Here is an 18,573-nt window from a genome sequence, read left to right on the forward strand (position 1 = left end):
AGAAGGAAAGAATCCAGAATGCTAAAACCAGAATTTGGAACAGTTGTTTTCATTCTGAACAGCTGCTCTGTTTAACCATCCACCTCTTAGTATTGCCAGCAAGCATTTTTTGTGACAAAGATGCTGCTCATATACGCACACGTGCAACGGCTTGTCACGGGGACTCTCTTATTTGCCTGCAAACATTTCTGTGGGCTATTCTTCCTTGATTGTATACTATTCCTAGGAGATTCATTGTAGTCCTGATTCACCATTCTCAATCAAGCAGTCAGCAGGCATCAAACAGCCTACAGGATGAACTGACCCAACACAGAATGCAGACTGCGGAAGAAGACATGCACAATACTCTCCAAGTGTGTTGCATTTGATGGACACTTTTAAACAAAGGATCTCATGTTCTAAAAAGGAATTTTTGACTACAACAAACGATATGGAGAGATCAAAGAAATTTGTACCAAGGTGTTATCTTCTGTTAAATGTGATTTTATTTCCCTTTCCTCTCTTCCTTGGATACAACTACATAAGACAATTTCCCAACAAAGGATTTCAGAGGCTTCTCTGTTTTTGTTCTCCTGGCCTTTCAGAAGTTCTTTCTCTTCTTTTTCCTGTATATGGACATAAAAGGCTATGCTGCAGAGCTTTACATACAGTTTGGAAATAAATAATGGATGATTGACTAAGCTGCTGACAGACTGTAGCAGCAGCAGCAGCTGTGTATGCTGGAAGCTTGCTGCTGTTTGGGAATTCTGCAGTTGAATTAAGGCAATGGGGGATCTCTTCTGTTAACAAGGGATCGACACCATTTTCATCACAATAGGAAATAGGTGAGGCTTGTGCTTTGGCAGGAAGGATTTGATGAAACAACTCTCACATAGTCAACAGTCCCATCAGCATGAATGAATGCACAAGAACCGGACTGAAGCCTTACATGTTATACTGCTTTCCAAATTGATACCTGGTTTTCAATATATATTAAACTTACTTCCTCATAGCAGTCTTTAGAGTTCCAGTTTACAAAAAGCTCGCCTAACAGCATAAATGCTACAGTGGATTCACATCCATCTAGAAGAATCATAGAATGGTTTGGGTTGGAAGGAACCTTAAAGATCATCATGTTCCAACCTACCTGCCATGGGCACGGACAACTTCCACTAGCCCAAGTTGCTCAAAGCAGCTTGGCCTTGAACACTCCTGCGGCGTGGGTTTTTGCTCTCCCCGGCCGCACGCGGCTCTTGGGAGCCCGGCTGTGGCGTAGCTTCCACGTGCTGCCGGGGTTTGCTGCCGCGGGTTCCCGGACACGGCTCCATGTCTCGGGTGCGTGGGCTGGCCAACCGCTGTTACCGTGCGCTAGGGACCCGGCAAAGAGGAAGGAATTTGTCCATTTACTCCGTGCTTGGCAGGAACGGTTTATTGGTCAAATATGGCGCGGTTCGATGGAAAGACGCGACCGCTCCCGGCACTCGCATGGGAGAAAATGGCGTCTGACTGCCGGCGGGATAGGGCTTTCTGGAGGGGCGGGACGAGAGGATCCACGGCCTGCCGGCCAATAGGGGCGGCTGCCGTGGCGGTGACGCCAGCAACCGCGACCAACCAGAGAACCCCGCAGGGGCGGGCGCCGAGCCGCGGGCTGAGCGGGATCGTGTGGCCAGCACGGGGTTTCCCGGGGCCGGACGGCAGGGTGGTTACAGGAGCGGCACAGGGGTAAGAGCCGGCAGCGGGCAGCATGGGGGCAGAAACCGCGGGGGGGGGACAACGCGGGGGAAACGCGGGATTACAGAACTTTACTTATTTTAACATAAATTAAAACCCCTAATCTAAACCCAAACTCCGGGATGCAACACACTCCTAGGGATGTGTTCTCTAGAAGTTTCTCTGGGCAACCTGTTCTTGTTCCTCGCCTCCTTCATCAAAGACAGATGTCTCCCTTATGTCCAATAAATCTACCCTCTTTCAGTTTGAAGCCATTCCCCCATATCATAACACTACCTGCCCTTGTTAAAAGTCCCTCTCCAACTCTTTTCTAACCCCCTTTAGGTACTGAAAGGCTACAATGAGGTCCCCCCCTCCAAGTCTTCTTTTCTCCAGGCTGAACAACCCCAACTCCCTCAGCCTGTCTTCACAGGAAAGATTCTCCAGTCCTTCAATGCCCCACCAGAGCCCAAGTGCTCAGCCTCCTCAGCTGTCTCAGAAGCCTTTCCAGTTTCCTTACAGCAATATCCTGAAATGCAGAGAATCTGTTCCATATGCCTGTAAATTAATCGTCTTATGTGCAGGCAGAAACAATTGTACCTGGAGGAAGGCTGGGACAGCTCACAGATATGTAAGATCCAGTATTTTTCACAATATTTACCATTTCCCCCACATCTTCCAGCCAAGAATAGAATTCCAAAAAGACAATTTTCTTCAGGTAACCTGTGAACAGGAAATTATGGTTTAGTGAGTCACAGATCCTAAAATATCCTATGAAGCATGTGACCTCTGCATAATACTACTATTAATAATAATTAAGCAATGCAAGTGTATGCTTTTGGAACGTGCTAAGGAAAGTTCAGTGTGGAGGAGGAGAGACAGGCACACTCAGGCAGTTTTAGATACAGCACCTGGGGGCATCCAGATAGACAGGTACACCCCATCTATTACAGAATGGGATAGATAAGCATGTTCTGCTTCTATGGTCAGAAAATCCCTCACCACTGGACTAAAGACAGGCACAAGAGCTCATACTGATGACCCCATCTCATGGCACACAGGTAATGACTGCAAACTGGCTTAATTTTATCTGAATGTATGTATGCTTTATTTCACAGTTCAGTGCATCAATATAATATATAAACTTACTCTTTCTGATGCTTTCAGGTTCCTGTCATGTTTTCAAGCTGAATATCACTAAAGGTGTTGACCACTGGCAAGCCTGTATGGGGAGTTTAGTGGGCCTGAGACAGCTGAAATCTAGACCTGCCCACGTCATATGTTAAATGACATGTGAGGTATCTCTCAAAAACAAATCTTTTTGTGAAAGCTTCTCATGTTTTCCTCCAAGCACCACATTCCTCTTGAAAAGCAAACAAACAAATAAAAGCAGTCCCTTATGCTGTGGTCAGTGTGGTGACCCTATGTCTGGTGTGATGTTTCCTAAATATTTTAGTACAGCCAACACTACTTAACTCCTCTCCAGGAAGAAGGATCTGGTAGACCAAACTGACCTTTGCCAGTCATCCTGCATATCTTATGGCAGGTTTGAATTCTCTGGCTGAGAGATCTAGCTCTCAGCTGAGGGATACTCTTTGCTATCAACAAAGGGTCTAAGTTGGCCAATAAACAGCAGTCATTCAGACATTCCTGTTATGGTCTGTTTTGGGATTTACAAGGTTGTGGCATTCATCCTCATAGGCACCAGCAATGTCAGGAAGAGAGTTTGGACATTTCTGGAAGAACTACAAGGTGGAAAACTCATTTGGGTGCTTAGGCAGAATTTGAGACTAAGCCACAGTTTGGTATACTCAGTGTAGTTCATAATGCAAGGACCACCCAGTTTTACCACTATTTTGTGACCATTTCTGACCACATCTGCGCCCATATTGCCAGTGGCCACTGGCAAACTCTTCTGTAAGAAAACTTACACTTTTTATAGCTTGTTTTAGACTACCACTGTTGATCAGTAACCAAAGGAAGAAATCTCAAAGATCCCTTAAGCAGAGGGGGTGGGAGAGGAGAAAAAGTCATTTATGTCTCGATGCCCCCTGTGCCATATAACTCCATGGGCTCAGGCAAATGCTGAGAAAGAGAAGCAACTACTCCCAATGTCACTTCGCTACATCACCCTCCAAGAAAACAGTTCCTTCTTCGATAGCTTCTGCAGCTGCTCAGATCTCAGCAATTAATCCTCTGTGGCAATCTCCTTTCCTCTGGCAAAGTCAGCGTTCCAGCACAAGAGATATATGTTGTCCTTGTGAGTTCTCCCAACCAGCAATCAATAATGAGACAATGAAACCTCTGAAATTACTTGAACTTACTTTGTGTAATATGACTAGCAGACAGATTAAAACAATGTCCCAGCAGGAATTTTCCTTCCTTAATATTTAGGTTCCACATATCAATTCCACTCTAGCTACTGTGACTAATATCCACCACCGCCACACCCGCCCCCCAGGATTTCCTGATTTTAGATCACATTTTGAGCAAGTACTTCGAACAAGATTTACAAGTAATTTATCTCACTCTTGGCTTGAGGTACCTGAAAATGCTGAGCATCCATTTTCATAAAGTAAGATTTCTTGAAGATGTAGCTAGTAGGGCACCTGGAAATGAAAGCACTTGAAATCATGTAATCACTGCTGAATATGTTAGCTATCATTTCTCTTGTGAAAGCATTTTCAAAATTGTACTTCTATCACAATCAGTGTTATGCTATTTGTTTCTCCTGTGGGTGTGGCTTTTGGATTCAAGTGAGTAGATGTGTGTCTGTCCCACACTGTGACCACAACCTCAACAAGGTCCAGAAACTTAGCATCAGGGACTAACATTGCCAATGCATAAAGCCCTGCTAACATGGAATTATCCAGGCGCCAGTCCCAGACCTGCATTAATACCTTTACATGGAGCTATGCCACACAGCTATCCTAGTTTGCCCAGCACTGCAACACCACATGCCACCACAGTAGGCTGCACATACCCCAAAGAGAAACTCAAGTCTCCATTTTAAAATGTTCTCATGGTTGCAGAGAGAAGCTTGAACACATTGCACCACAGCTTCAGCCTTACCATGTAAGAGTTGCATGGGTAATGAAAAGATTCATCCCAATATATTATTGAGAAAAAAAAAAAAATTGTGTTTTTTTTCATCCATCCTCTAGTTTTTAAGCATGTGGTAAGACCTACAAAATATCTTGGCACAACAGTGCACCTGAAATACATCCAACTGTTCTAATATTCAATGCAGACATGGTGTTAGGCCTAACAAAACAATGCCTCATGCTCCGCACAGTTTTTCTGTTGTTGGTTTGCAGCAGGAGAGTCACTCGCCACTGATACCCCCAAACCAGGACATGTTCTAGGCATCAGTGAGCATCGACCCATTTTTCAGCAGCACACAGGAAAATCTGTTTCAGGAAAATCAAAGTCCCTGAGTTACTGGTGCCAGGGCAGTTACTGGCCCTTGGCTTCTGCTGCCCTTATGGAGAGCACACAGGAGATTTCATGGTCTGGCACTTCTTTGCCCAGCGGTATGGAGTACATACACCAAAACACTTGGAGGAACCATGAACAGGTGTTGATGGTGGACGGCCACTGGTGGGATCTGGGAGAGGAGATGGAGCCGGGAAACTGGAATGAGGAGGGGAATGGAGGAGGTGGAATCCCAGCCTGCCGACAGGGAGGCGATACCCTCAAGTACGGGAGGGCAAGGCACAGGGGAGCAGAAGAGACCCGGCTGTGGGGGCTGGAGTGAGCTCAGGGAGAGCAGGACGGCGGGCGGGGGTCTGTGGGGTCAACCAGTCCGGGGAGCTGAGGGTCCCAGCGTACGCTCGCCCCTTGCCGGGCCGGCGCGGTGAGCGGGGAGCGGAGCCGGCGCATCCCCACGCCCGGGGCTCGCCCCCGCCGCCCGCGCTGCGCTGGGCGGGGGTCGCAGCGGAGCGGGGGGCGGCGGTGCCCGCGGCGGGCAGCGGGGGCGGGCGGAGGCGGGCGCCCCGCGGGCGGCGGGGCGAGGGAGGAGGAGCGGCGGCCGCCGGAGGATGGGAGCGAGCGGCGGAGCCGCGGAGCGGCGCGGGGGCAAGGCCGGGAGCGCGGCGGCGGGCGCCGCGGCATCGCCCGCGTAGGGCGGCGCGGGAGCCGGGCGGTGCCGCGGCCATGGAGAGGGCGAGCCCGGCGGCGGGCAAGCTGAACGCCGGCGGCCGCGGGGCGGGCGATGGGCACGGCCCCGCCGGCGGTGCCCAGCCGCGGGCGGCGGCGGTGGGCAGCGCCGAGCCGGGCGAGCTCATCGGACGGGCGCTGGATTTCAAGAGCGAAGGGGCGCAGTGCTACAAGGACAAGAAATTCCGGGAGGCCATCGGCAAGTACCACCGCGCCCTGCTGGAGCTGAAGGCGCTGCTGCTGCTGCTGAGCCAGGAGCCGGCCGGGCAGCGCCCTCCCGCCGCCGCCGCCGCGGCGGGGCTGAGCGAGGAGCAGCGGCAGGCGGTGGAGGCCATCGAGGTCGACTGCTACAACAGCCTGGCAGGTCAGCGGGACCGCGGGCGGGGGGCGGCGGGTCCCCACCTGCGCCGCGCACACCTCCCTCCCCCTCCGCAGAGCAGCGCTGCCGCCCCGCTCCGCTCGCCGCATCTCCTTCCCTTCCGCTGGCTTCCATTTTCGCGTTCGCGCTCCCGCTGGGCACAGCCGTGTTGCTCCGGGCAGCGCTGGGGATGGGACGCACGACCGCTCCTGGCGCTCGGGCTCGCCCGCGACCCCCAGCCCTTCTCCCGGGCGGCTCCATCCGCCCCCCGATGAATCCGTGCCCTCCTCCCCCGGGAGACAAGTGGCAGGGCGGCGGTGCGTGCGTGGGGCGCTCCGGCTGACAGAAATTGTGGTTCGTGAAATGGCCAAGATTGCCTGCTGCGCTGTACCCTCAGACCGAAATGTCCTTCAGTCCCTTCGCCACATCTCCGGCTCTGGAGCCTGTAATTAATGGTATTACAGAGAGACGGACTCCTACCACATTTGATGTAAGGAAGGGGAAGGGTTTGGGCGCAACTGCGATATCTCCAAATAGTTCTACCAGATTTAAAAAGAATTTTTTGGCTTCTAAGCATTGAAAGTTGAAAGCCAACACAGTCATGGCTTTTCGCTAGCTTCCAATCATCATTGTGGTCAGTAGACATTTGATCATGCATCCCTTTGCTCCTTGCCATCTGTTTAGAAGTGCTGCAGAAAGATGGAGAGGAGTGGTGGGGGGTTTAACTACTTTGTAGTCTGATTCTAAAGTCGTTACAGAAACAGAACTCCTGTTGACTTCAAGAAGCTTTATCCAAACAAGTGCAGGATCAGATGTTATTTTTGGTCCCCAGCAGCACGTGTTTTTTTTTCTTTCCAAACCTGAAAGCATCTCTACAACAAAAACTTGTGCCTAGGTACATACAGGGAAGAGAGCATTCATAACTTGGACAAGATACACAAAATAACAGCCCTGCTGTTTTCCAGAAGGATGAAGGGTCACTCATGACCCTTTATATACTTGGGGATAAAAAATAGCACAAATCAGGACATTAGCTTTTGGCTTTCTAGACAGAGTTGGTTAGCTTTGTTTCCTGTTCTCTAGTGCTAGAAAAGATGCAGTATAAAGTGAATGGTTTGAAACACCAAGCCAGCATCTTCTCGTCATAATACATGCCAATCTCTTATATTCAACATGCCTTTTGGGATGTAATGGGGAGCACAATTTAGCTCCTTTTCATCATGTTTCCAAATACTCTTCCTTCAAAAGCCTATTGAAATCTCGTAGGTGGAGAGGCAAGTGAGATTTCAGAGCGGTACCATAATTGCACAGATGTAATTTTGTCTCTCTACAAATTTCTGTTCACAGGTTTATTAAAATCCATTGATTGTATTTGGCAAGGATCATTTAGATTGGCAGGGTTACACAATGAGCCCATAATACTCTGAACAATATAGCTTGGTGATTTCCTGGGCTTGAAAAAAGGGCTCACAGGCACTGTCTCTGTTAGATACAAATGAGACGTGGTAGGTAGACAGTAAATGAAGTGGGAGAGAGAAATGGAATTTGCTTCTGAGGCACTTTCTGCCAGTACACAAGTTCTACTTGCTAGAAATGTCTTGACTCCTGCTGGTGGAGTTGACCTGTGCCATTGTCATTGTCCAGCTCACTTTTTTAGAGTTTCATGTTTGTGCAAGGAATTTTTGTCACTGTTGGTTGTATCTGATCTTGTCAGCAGTAGCAATTGGTGTGAGAAACATTCTCCATCTTTATCCTAGATATGAACAGATTTTTTTCCTAAATTTAACCAGTATGAACACAGGAGGAGGTGAGTATAATTAACCCTGGACTTACAAGTAGTGCTTTTCCTGGGATAACCTCACAGCAGGTCAAGCTGTCATTTTGCACAGGCGGTTGTCACATGTTTTCAGTAGATGGCATGCACAGAGCAGAGAACAGCATTTGTCTCAGAAATACATTGCTTCTGTGTGTGTGTGCTGAGCTATCTGCAAGCAATTTTAAAGAAATGCCCTGCATGCTAGAGAGGGAAATGTGCAGTTAAACTGGAATTGCAGTATTTTTACTCCTAGCCCAATCACAGAGCTCCCATTCTAGCAGGAGGATCAGTGAATTGTGATCAATGTTGAAAGAGAAAGGAAGAGAGGAGAGGGAGTTTCCCCAGAAATGTAACAATAATTAGTATATATTTCTAATAGCAGCTTCAAGAAGTGCAGCAGTTGGACTTCATATTCTAAGTGTGATGCAGCAGAAGACACCAGTTTCTTTACACCTTGGGCTCTAGCAGAGGCACCAGCACGTACTGTTACAGCTGAAATCGGTGGTACTTGACACGGAGAGCAGAGGAGATGCAGGGAGTTTTGCTTCTGAGCACTGCTGGCTGCCTAGAGCTGTTTCTAAAATAAATAAATCTGTATAGTGCAGAAAGCATAACAGCAGTACATGTTAACTCTGGAGAAAGCCGCTTTTCACTTAGCTCTGAAGTATAGCTGGTAGCATTACCAGCTGTCATCTGAGTGTCCTTATTATCAAGTTCTTTTAGCACCTCCGCTTACTCTCTAAGCCTGGCATTTGAGAAGCCCACCTTGCTTTTGCACTGTCATTTTTCATGTGGGCACCACACATCCACCTGTCAGAGATGCTTTGCATCACAGCTACAGATGCACTCTCACATTGACTCGTTTAGATGCAACATGAGAGTCAGAGGAGAGCATCAACTACAGGTAAATATACACACAGGTGAGAAATAAGCCCAGAGGGGATTTCGTGTGATCTCATGGGTAAAGGCTGGGGTTGTTAGTTAGTTTTGTTTTTTTTTTTTAATCTGACCAATTGCATGAGTAGGCACGTGTGGGCAAATACTAAACGCTTTTCAGTGCCTGTCATTGCCTACTGAAGGTAAATTTAGGCAGAGGTGTGCACATAGATTCTTGTTTAGGCCCACTTGTTTTGTAGAGCACCTTCAACAGGCAATTCTACTGTAAGATGGGGTGGCCAGCTCACATATTTATTAAAAGCCCCCCAATATTTGGGGTGTTTTCCAAGGTCTGCTGTTGTAGAGCTGCATGGCACACCCACAGCCTAAACTATTTAGCCCATTTCAAAGGACCCCAGATCTGCTGGGTCTTAAGTTCTTGGCAGAGCTGCTCGTGTTTCTTTCACTAAGCTGCTAGCTGGGCTTCATTTTAAGCTCCAAGAGTTTTGCCTTAAAGGGACTGTCCTTCAAAACTGTGCTGCTGCATTCTTGCATGGGCCTGCCAATACCCCATCGTTTTACCACAAGTCATTCTGATGAATGTCACCAGAGGCAAGAGCAGCAGCATGGCCAAGGCTCCCAGAAATTGCTAGAGTAGGCAAAGACAAAAGCCTACCAGTAGCATAGAGCCTTGCAGAATGAATGCAGGGTTGTAATGCAAACAGTCCTTTCTTTATGACTCACTGGCGGTCTCTGACCTTGAGGAAGTCATTTGACCTCTTTTTGCCTCTCTCAGCCCTATTGAAAAGTAAAGAACAAGGACCACGAGCTCATCCTGATGGTGCATTCAGCTGAGTTTTCTACAAGTTAGTGGTTTATGTTCTTTTAAAAAACAGATGGATGTACAAAGAATGCTTATGGAAAAGTAAACTGGCAAAATACACCTCACGTCTTGATCTCCCTTCCACTTATACAGCATATTTGATCTAGATGAAGCTCAAATGCTTTACTTACTGCATGTAGATGGGGTAATTTATCAGCTACAAATGCAACCATTAAATGCAATGATTATTTTATACCACCATTACTGCCTAAAAGTTTACAGGATTAAAAGCACTATGTCTACTCTGCAGAGAGAAACAAGTCCTAGTCATTCTAAAGCAGCAAAATGCTAAGGGTATGCACAGTTTTAAGCTTTTCTGGTGAGGGAATGTTGCAGTGTGATAAGTAAACCTTTGTTGATTTTCCTAAGCATGCAGAAATTCTAGAGCTAATTCTGGCAGGAGAAATGGAACCAGAGAGAGATCTGGGGATGATGAGTGGTGCTGGGGGATCTGGTTGCTAATCCTCCCTCTCTGTGCTAACCAGCTATATTATCTTTCGTAAACTTCAGTTTATCCATCTACATTTTTGACCTCCTGGGAGTACTGTAAAGCTGTTAATTACATGAATGTAAAATAGATGTAGTGTGTTTATATTCCCATTCAGGTACCTGTAGTTTACTATAGGAGTCTTGGCAAAAGGACACAAATGCCTGGACAGAGTATTAAGAATTTAGATCTCCTAGATACATCTCAGTCTGGAAAATGATGTTTGGCTTCCTACACTGGCAGAGATTTGCACTGGTACCATTCCAATGGCTATGTGAAGGTCATAGTGACAGTCCCAGAGAATGTGACACTTCCAGCAGCATAGAAACCTTCTAGCATCCTCAGGATGGGAAGTGGGTACTACTTCCAATTACCGTCAGCTGCGTGGTCTTCTGTGAGTAGTTGCAGTGAGAAATCAAAATCCAAATACTTATAATACGTAATCCAAGTAAAAATGTAACTAAACTCGAGAAAAGCTGGTAAAACTTTCCACTGACCACCCACTAGGAGACGTCAAAAGGAGTTTCTGCTAAAAGCCCATCCAAGTATATAGCCGTTAGCAAGTACAGACTCTACCAGGACACATGGTGCTGTGGGTGTTAAAGCAGTCTTGGATTGTTGCTTGATGTGATGTTTTTTTTTTAATGTACTGCATCAACAAAAACACCCTCTATAAGGATGCCAGTGTGAAAGAGGGGCAGCAGCAAACAGAGCAGCAGGATGTGGTCTGCATTTTCAGTTTGGCAGGGGGTGTTTCCTGACACTCTTGTTTTAGATACATCTGACCAGCCTGAAATGCTTGGAAACTCCTTGTTTTACAGGACTGACGCAATTACTGCTCCAGGTAGGTGCAACTGCAGCAGAGAATAAACACTAATGACTGTGTGTGTTTTTTCAGTGATAGGCCCAAACTCTGACATGTATTTAAGAAAGATGTGGAATTTAAAGCTGTTGTCATGAATTGCTCTTTAGAAATACTCAGTATTCACCTATTCCTTTTTATTTAGGATAACAAAGATCTCCCCTGTTCACAGAGTCTCTTGTGCATTGAAAGGGTGGGATGGAAATACATCCAGATGCCAGGGGGGCGTGAGGGAGGGAAGAGAAAGGATAGCGAGTTGCCACCAGCCTTGGTTTAAGCGATACGTGTCTGAGACCATCTCTTGCTGAGGCAGAAGATGTGTTTTTCTCCATATATGTCAGTATCCGTCCCAAGCCTTTTCAAAACTTAAGGCTCTGTGGGTTGCAGGGTTTTTTTGCAGCCACTTCTACCACAAGTTTAATTCCCTTTGCATGAGGAGAAGCCTATCCCAACTGACCTTGTCAGCATTTGCCTGAAACTGAGAACTGAGAAGGTATAGATCCCCTGGTCAGACTGTCCAGAGGAGCTGCAGTCTTGATGACCTGAGATCCCTCAAAGTTCAGCTACAGCTTACTACGGGAGATGAAGCAGGAGATACCAAAAATCACAAAGCTCTCCAAGAACAGAGTGGATAATTTGTTTACCTAAGAGTACTGCTTGTTTTCCACCATGAGAACACTGCTGCTTTCTGAGTTCTGTAGTAGCACATCCTTCCAGCTTTACTCCATCCTCTTCTGAAATGTTGTCCTAGAGTTTCCTTCAGCAAGAGTTATGCAATAGTCACAGCCTCTTACACCTCCATAGGTTTCCACCAGTGCTGTGCTGAAGATGGTTCATCTGGTTCAGTAAAACTGAGTGTTAAAGCTGGGTCCCAGTCAATTGATAAATATACCCATGAGCTCCATAGTTACCACCTTTTCTGGGAGCTGAGCCACTTCTGACTGGTTCAGCAGGTGGAGCATCCTTCTCTTCTTGCTCTTCACTTGGGCTCAGGCCCAGAAATGTCTAACCCAGCTCCAGGCCTTTCTCCAGCCTTTTTCTTAGAACTGCTTATCAGTTCAGCAGCACATCCCAAGTTCCTTATCACTGTCCTCTAGCATTGCAACAGATATTCCAAGAATGGAGGATCATCAGGAGTCACACATTAGGATTTTAGCATGGTAAAGGAGCTGCTGTGAGGAAAGGAATAGTAAAAGTAAACTGTGTAAATAAAAGGGGAGGTCTAAATATTGCCAGCTTCTTGACATTGTGTTGTGTCTCAGAAAGTAACATACAAAGGACTGTGAAATGGAGGAAACTAAATGAAGAAAGGGGGAAAATACTTAATAAACTTTTGAGAAAAATTACTGGCCATTTATTTGTTCTCTCACTTCATGGATGAGAAACTGATAGGGAAGGAAAACAACTGTTTATTTGGTTTCAGCTTACTCAGATGACCATACCAGTGACCAATAATGAGGTTTAAAAATGCTTTGAAAAAAAGTCAGAATTAACTATCATTAACTAGAAAGGTGTTGCTAATGGCTGCTCAGGAATCTCTCTCCTTTTGTTCATTTCTGCACTGCATCTTGGATGGGAAACAGTAGGCTCAGGACATTGATGGATGAATGCAGGTAAATCTTGTGGTGGCATGGAGTGTTACTATTCTGTTCTCTCTAACAAAGATTGTAGAGTCAGTGCAGTTTGTGGAAGCTTTGCTGGAATTGCTGAATATAACTCCAGCTGAAGCACACTTGCTTGAGTGAAGCTGAGAGGTGGTAATAGTGGTTTTCTACACTTGCCTAGGCAGCTGAAAATGGCAACCACTGAATGTGGGGCTGGAGCAGAAAAATCCATCTCAGGGTAGCCATTTGGAGTTTAGGACACTGCCAGAAACAGCACTAAGACAGTTCATGGAAATAGTTTAGGCACAGTCATGTTTTTTCTTTGATAACGTATGGCAAGAGTGGCAGCTGGGAGCAGCGGTCTTTAGCTGTCATAGCTTGACATGCCAGAACTCATCTATTACTATGCATAGGCAATAACTGATGTCATGATCTTTACTTCAAAATCTGCTCCATTTTCCCCACTTTCCAAAATTCTTGACACACCATTGCCCTGAGGCTCATAGGCTGGAGAGCACCATCTGCTTCTCCTTGTCTTTGTCCTATGTACCCGGTTCTCCCATCCTATGTCTCAGCACAGAAGTCGGGTCTGCTTGCACAGTCTGTGCCTCTACCCTTTGAATTCCTTTACTTGCTGTCCCAGTTGCAACACAGCTATGTCAGACTTTTTGACCTCCCACACAAGGTTTTGTTCCTTCTCAGACACCCCCCATCTCTGTTATACCAGTGAGGTCCTCTTATCCCTTCAGTGGGTAATGTAACATTTACAGGAAGCCAGTCAGCTGGTGCTGGTTACCTGTTTTTGTGTGACCTTTCTACAACAGACTGTATGTGTGCAAGCATGAGACTCTATTCCCTATCTTTACATGCTGTGTCACTCACCTTGGTAAAATGACCAACTCTTCCAATCAGGGCCATGAATTCTAACATATGCTTGTCCTGTGTGGCCATGACCACAACTCTGCCCATCACAGTAGCACATACTTAACTTGAAAGCCTTAGGCAGTGTAAGTCACCATCACTGAATAGTTCTGCAATAGCCTCCCACCAGAAGTGTGGGGGAAAAAGCAATCCCATGCTGTTTGCACCTTTAGTAGCTGTGGATGTTTTCCAGAAAAACATAATTGCCTGACAAGTCCTGTGTCTCAGGGTCCTGATTATAGTGATATCTCAGTCCTTTTCACTCACATGTACCATCAACAAGGCAGGAACTGCAACCCTGTACATGTCCCTGGGTGCAGAAAACTACCATCCTTACATTGCTACATAAGCTTTTCAGGACCCAGGACACTGATTGTTGTTTGCAAGGCTACAGCATTTTTCCTTCTCCAGCACATCTGTGTTTGACAGATGAAATCTCTGCCCTACTAAAGCAACTACTTTTATAGCCACTGCTCAATTTTCCCTTTCTTTCTTTAGTGGGAGCACTGCCCACTGCATTTACTTGCTGCCAGTTTAGGGGGCTGTCATGTAGATTGTTCTGCATCGATGGCAACAGCAACTCCTTTCATATCAGAGTGGCAGAAAGCAAAACTCTGATAATCTGATAACTGGATCGACAGATCCAGTTGCCTGAGAGCTGCTGGAAAGAAACAGCTGGGTCAGCCAGCAAAGAGCCACCAAACTAGTGTTCCTCAAATTTTTATTCCAAAGCTCCTTTGATGCCCTGATTACAACTGTAAGTTTCCATGCCCCTGGCATTGTTCTGGCCTGGCCACATCAGAGACATCTGACAAAAAGCTCATTTCCTACCTGATGAAACTCAGATGGGTTACATTGAGTATAAGTCACCTTATTCTTGCTGTAAGTCACCTTATTCAGTAAAGCAAGAGCGTTCAGGGCTCTCTTGGTAGAACCCAATCATGCAATGGTGAAAATGTGCTGCCCATCTGATGTGTCTGTAAGGTTTAGCCTAACACATAAGGACTCTTTTCAGATCAGCTCTGTTGGATGCTGCTTATCTTCAGCCTTTTCCAGCTTGAAAGACTCCACTCCAGACAGCAAAGCTGTTTACTGCTACCTGAAGCAGAAGGAGATGAGAGTACAAAACAAGCAGTGGGGTACACTTTGCCTCACACATTCCCTAGTGTATGGGAGAGGAAACTTACTCCTGGAAGTAAATTAAAAGCCAAGGACATGTCTGGGACTTGAAAATTTATGTCAGACCATTAGTGCTTCCTTTGTCTATTCCTGGACCAAAGTGACTAACAAACATCTACCCCCGGTGTGCTGTGTTATCCCTGCAGTCACCACGAAATCCAGAAATGTACTGTGATATGAAAAGCATCTTTATGATATAAAGGACAATCTAAGAATCTTTCAACCAGCCTGCAGGGAAGAAGATGTGAGAATTCACATTCCTCTGCTCCACTCCTGCTTCCAGAGAGGAAGAGGGCAGAAAGATTTTATTTCACCCACACTTTCAGAGAATAAATCCAAGCAAACAGGAGCTGCCCAGGGAGAACATCACACCACCCAGCTGATCATGAAGAAGCAGAACTGCAAGATCAGCTGAAAGAATGAGAAAAGGAGTGTCTTAGGGTACCCTGGAAAACAATCCCAAGTCAGCCCTAGCTGTTGTTCTGCAAAGGCACCTTTTTGTTGTCTAGTGATTCAAAAAGAATCAAATCGGAATCTCTGTATCCATGCCTGAAGCAATCAATCTCTCATCAAACAATGTGGTGGAAAGTTAAGCCTCAACTCCTTTAGTCACCATATATTTTTAATACTAACAGAATTCAAATCCTAGATTACTGCCCTTTTAAATGCTTTGCAATGATTGATTGCTTAAGACACAGTAGTGTGTTCATGTTGCAAGGAAACAAGAGCAGTGTAAGAGCCTCACCTATACTGGAAGTAAGAGCAAATGGATTGATTTTCCTTTTTACATTCCCTAACTACTGTGATGGAGCTCAAACTGAGGCAGCTGAGGAGCTTTGCTCATGGGGTGGGGCAGTAAATTAAATTAATAGACTAATACAAAATAATTTTTAAGCCCCAGGTCTGATTAACTTGGAGTACAGTGCCAGAAGGTATCATGGAGTTAAAGAACCTAATAAGGTTAGAAAAGAAGGCTTAGACATATAGCTAATCAGAACATTCACTGCCCTATTAAATAGGATTAAGAATGAAAAGCAAATATTACATTTCCATACTTGAGAACCACTGCTAACTGGTTTGAATTTTTGAATAAACTTCTCTAAGATTTTTCATTTCCTTGTCTACGGCCATGTCACATAAGTGACTCAGTCATTCTTTGATCATCTGGTGTATTCGCATCCTTTTCCTCTTCATTTTTTTTCCAACTCATGAGCTCACAAATTCTAGCAAAAAAATTCTTAGTAGTCCCATGGAGTATGGTCTTAAATTTTGTATTACCAAATTCTATTGCAAATAAATTTACTTCTGTGTATCAGGTCATGTAGTTCTTTATATATCACATTGTCATCCTCATCCCTTTTGACAGTATTTTTGAACTTGACAGTCAGTAGGTCACACTGACTTTTGCATAGGGCTATTAATAAAGCACTAAACAAGCTCCATTCTGAAATTATCCCTGAGATATTCTACTTGTGATCTCTTTTCAGACTAGTATCCTTGTCAGCAGAACCCATTCATCACATAATTGTTACACTGTATCTTACGCTTCCTTAGCTTAATCCAAAAGGCACAGTCAAGACAGAGAATTGTATTGATTCAGTACAATGATTTTGGTGTTCCTGGTGCCTGAACACAGCCTCTATTGGGGTGCAAGTTACCCCCAGTCAGAAGTGCACTCCTGTCTCATTCTTCCACTGCCAGCAATTCATTGCACAGATGTGGTTTAGGAAGGCTTTGGGAACAATCTGAAATTTTTACCTGAAGCACTTTGCCACAGCTCATATTAAAGAGCAAACATCTTATTAGAGGACTGGCTTATGCTTCTGCATAGTTCAAACCCTGACTTTTTCAAGCAAATAATATTCTGAATCATCCCTCTGGTCTTTAGTTTATTCATTTTCAGCCTGATTTCCAAAGGAAATGAGTCATAAGTACATATGTTTTCTGCTGTCTGCCTGTCAGTCGCCTCTCGGTAACTTTCAAACCTGTTGGCCAGCTTGATTTGATAGGAAGGGAGATGTATCAATGATACTAAACTAATATGGTATAAATGGAAGATAGGGAAGAAGCAGGGACTTTAGACGCTCAACTGCATGACAGGGTGATGCTTTAACTGCCTCTACGTGGCCTGTCAAAGCTCAGGCAGGTGACAGCCTGGCACAGGCAGGGTTAGTTTGCTGTTGCTGACAAATCACTCTTCTCAGTAAGTTTGTTTAATGCATTTTTAAGGAAAATAAGGTTGAGAACTTTGTTTTACATCTCTGTTCAGTTAGTTAGAAAACAGTTAACTTTTGATTTGCCTCTTTGATTATGTCAGTTGTTCTCTCCATCCCTCCCACAAAAGCATAAATGTTTCTCTCACAACATCATTAAAATGGAAAAGCTTTAGGCTACACTGGACCTGGATAAAACATATGAATGAGTAATTAATTTAATGAAGGAAATATTCCTCCTCATTTGACATCTCCATTTTGCCAGATGAATCTTTTCAGCTAGGGAGAGTTCAAGGAAAATCCAAAATCATTTATCATTTCAGTCCCAATCAATTTTACATGGTAAGCCTGCTCTCCTTCCCTTAGCGGACTCTGCAATGGTCAGCTATTTCATGTGTCCTGGGAGGTGAACCGTGAGCCACCACAGGGCACAGCACACAGATGTTATCCAGCCACATCATTGTGCCTTGTTTGTGGTACAGCATAAAGTGCTAGCTTTCATCCCAAACTGAGCATGCTGCAGTAAGCCAGGCTTGAGGCCATCATGGCATGCACAACTGTCTGTGACTTCATTGGAGAGCCTTCATGCTGTTCCAGCTGCATTTCACAACACTGCTATCAGTTGTTTGACCTACTATGAGCAAAGGATGCATTTCTCTTCAGCAGACAAAGCAGCTTGAAATCCCTCATGTCCTCCAAAGTGCTTCCCTATTTACAGAAGGCCCTCTTTGTCTCATATGGGTTTTGAAAAAATATCGTAATTCCATTAAGACCTTAATTTCAGTGTTTAATATATTCCAGTAAGAATAATAAATATTTGATAGCAGTTGTTGGAGTTGACTGCTGCTGAACACCAGACATTTACTAGATGGTTGTCTGCTGTTGCTGATCTCTGGTAAAATTCTGTGTACTTTTCCCTTGTGAAAACAAGTCAAGAGACAAGATTCCTTCAGTGGGTGTCAATAGCAATAGGAGGCCAGAGGAGGAAAGGGTACAGTGTAGAGAAGGTGCCACAGTGAGAAAGTAAAGCAACACAAGGTGAGCAAAAGCAAACAGCAACAAAGAGGCAGTGGAATAAATAGCAACTGGAACAGATCTGAAGGCCAAGCATGTCTAGTTGACTGGACTAGACTGGATTAGATGAGCACTGATTCTAAAAGATAAAGACAGATCAAAGACTACTAGATATTCACAGAAGAGGAAACCTCCAGGGTGTTTAACCTGGCAGATCAACAATAACAGACTTGGAAAAAACAAACAGAAGGAACTTCCATCTCTTCTAATGTGGCTGCAGTAGGAGCTATTATAGAATACAATTTATTTGTAGAATTTATAGAATTCTATAATTTAGAATTTATAGAATCAAAATGTCATAGTAGTTAAAACCTGACTGAATCTCTTGGTCTATCAGTGCTTTGATAGGACTTTGCTCCCACCTCTCCTGGCTGAGAAAAACAAAGGTGCAATATGAAGATCATCTCCATGTGAAGCTCTTTATTTTGGTAAAATAAAGATTTGCTGGTACAC

General features: G+C 45.2%; 1 protein-coding gene across 1 annotated transcript in view; it reads left to right on the top strand.

Annotated features, from left to right (window-relative positions):
• Positions 1–5,829: 5,829 nt before the first annotated feature.
• Positions 5,830–18,573, top strand: part of TTC9 (tetratricopeptide repeat domain 9) — a 28,334-nt gene continuing 15,590 nt past the window's right edge. Inside the window, exon 1 of the mRNA XM_053981494.1 lies at positions 5,830–6,211. Within this exon, the coding sequence (XP_053837469.1) occupies positions 5,845–6,211 (367 nt within the window). The 5' untranslated portion in view covers positions 5,830–5,844. The remainder of the gene's footprint in view (positions 6,212–18,573) is intronic.

Source organism: Vidua macroura, chromosome 6, assembly GCF_024509145.1.
Source record: "Vidua macroura isolate BioBank_ID:100142 chromosome 6, ASM2450914v1, whole genome shotgun sequence".
NCBI classification, from domain to species: domain Eukaryota; kingdom Metazoa; phylum Chordata; class Aves; order Passeriformes; family Viduidae; genus Vidua; species Vidua macroura.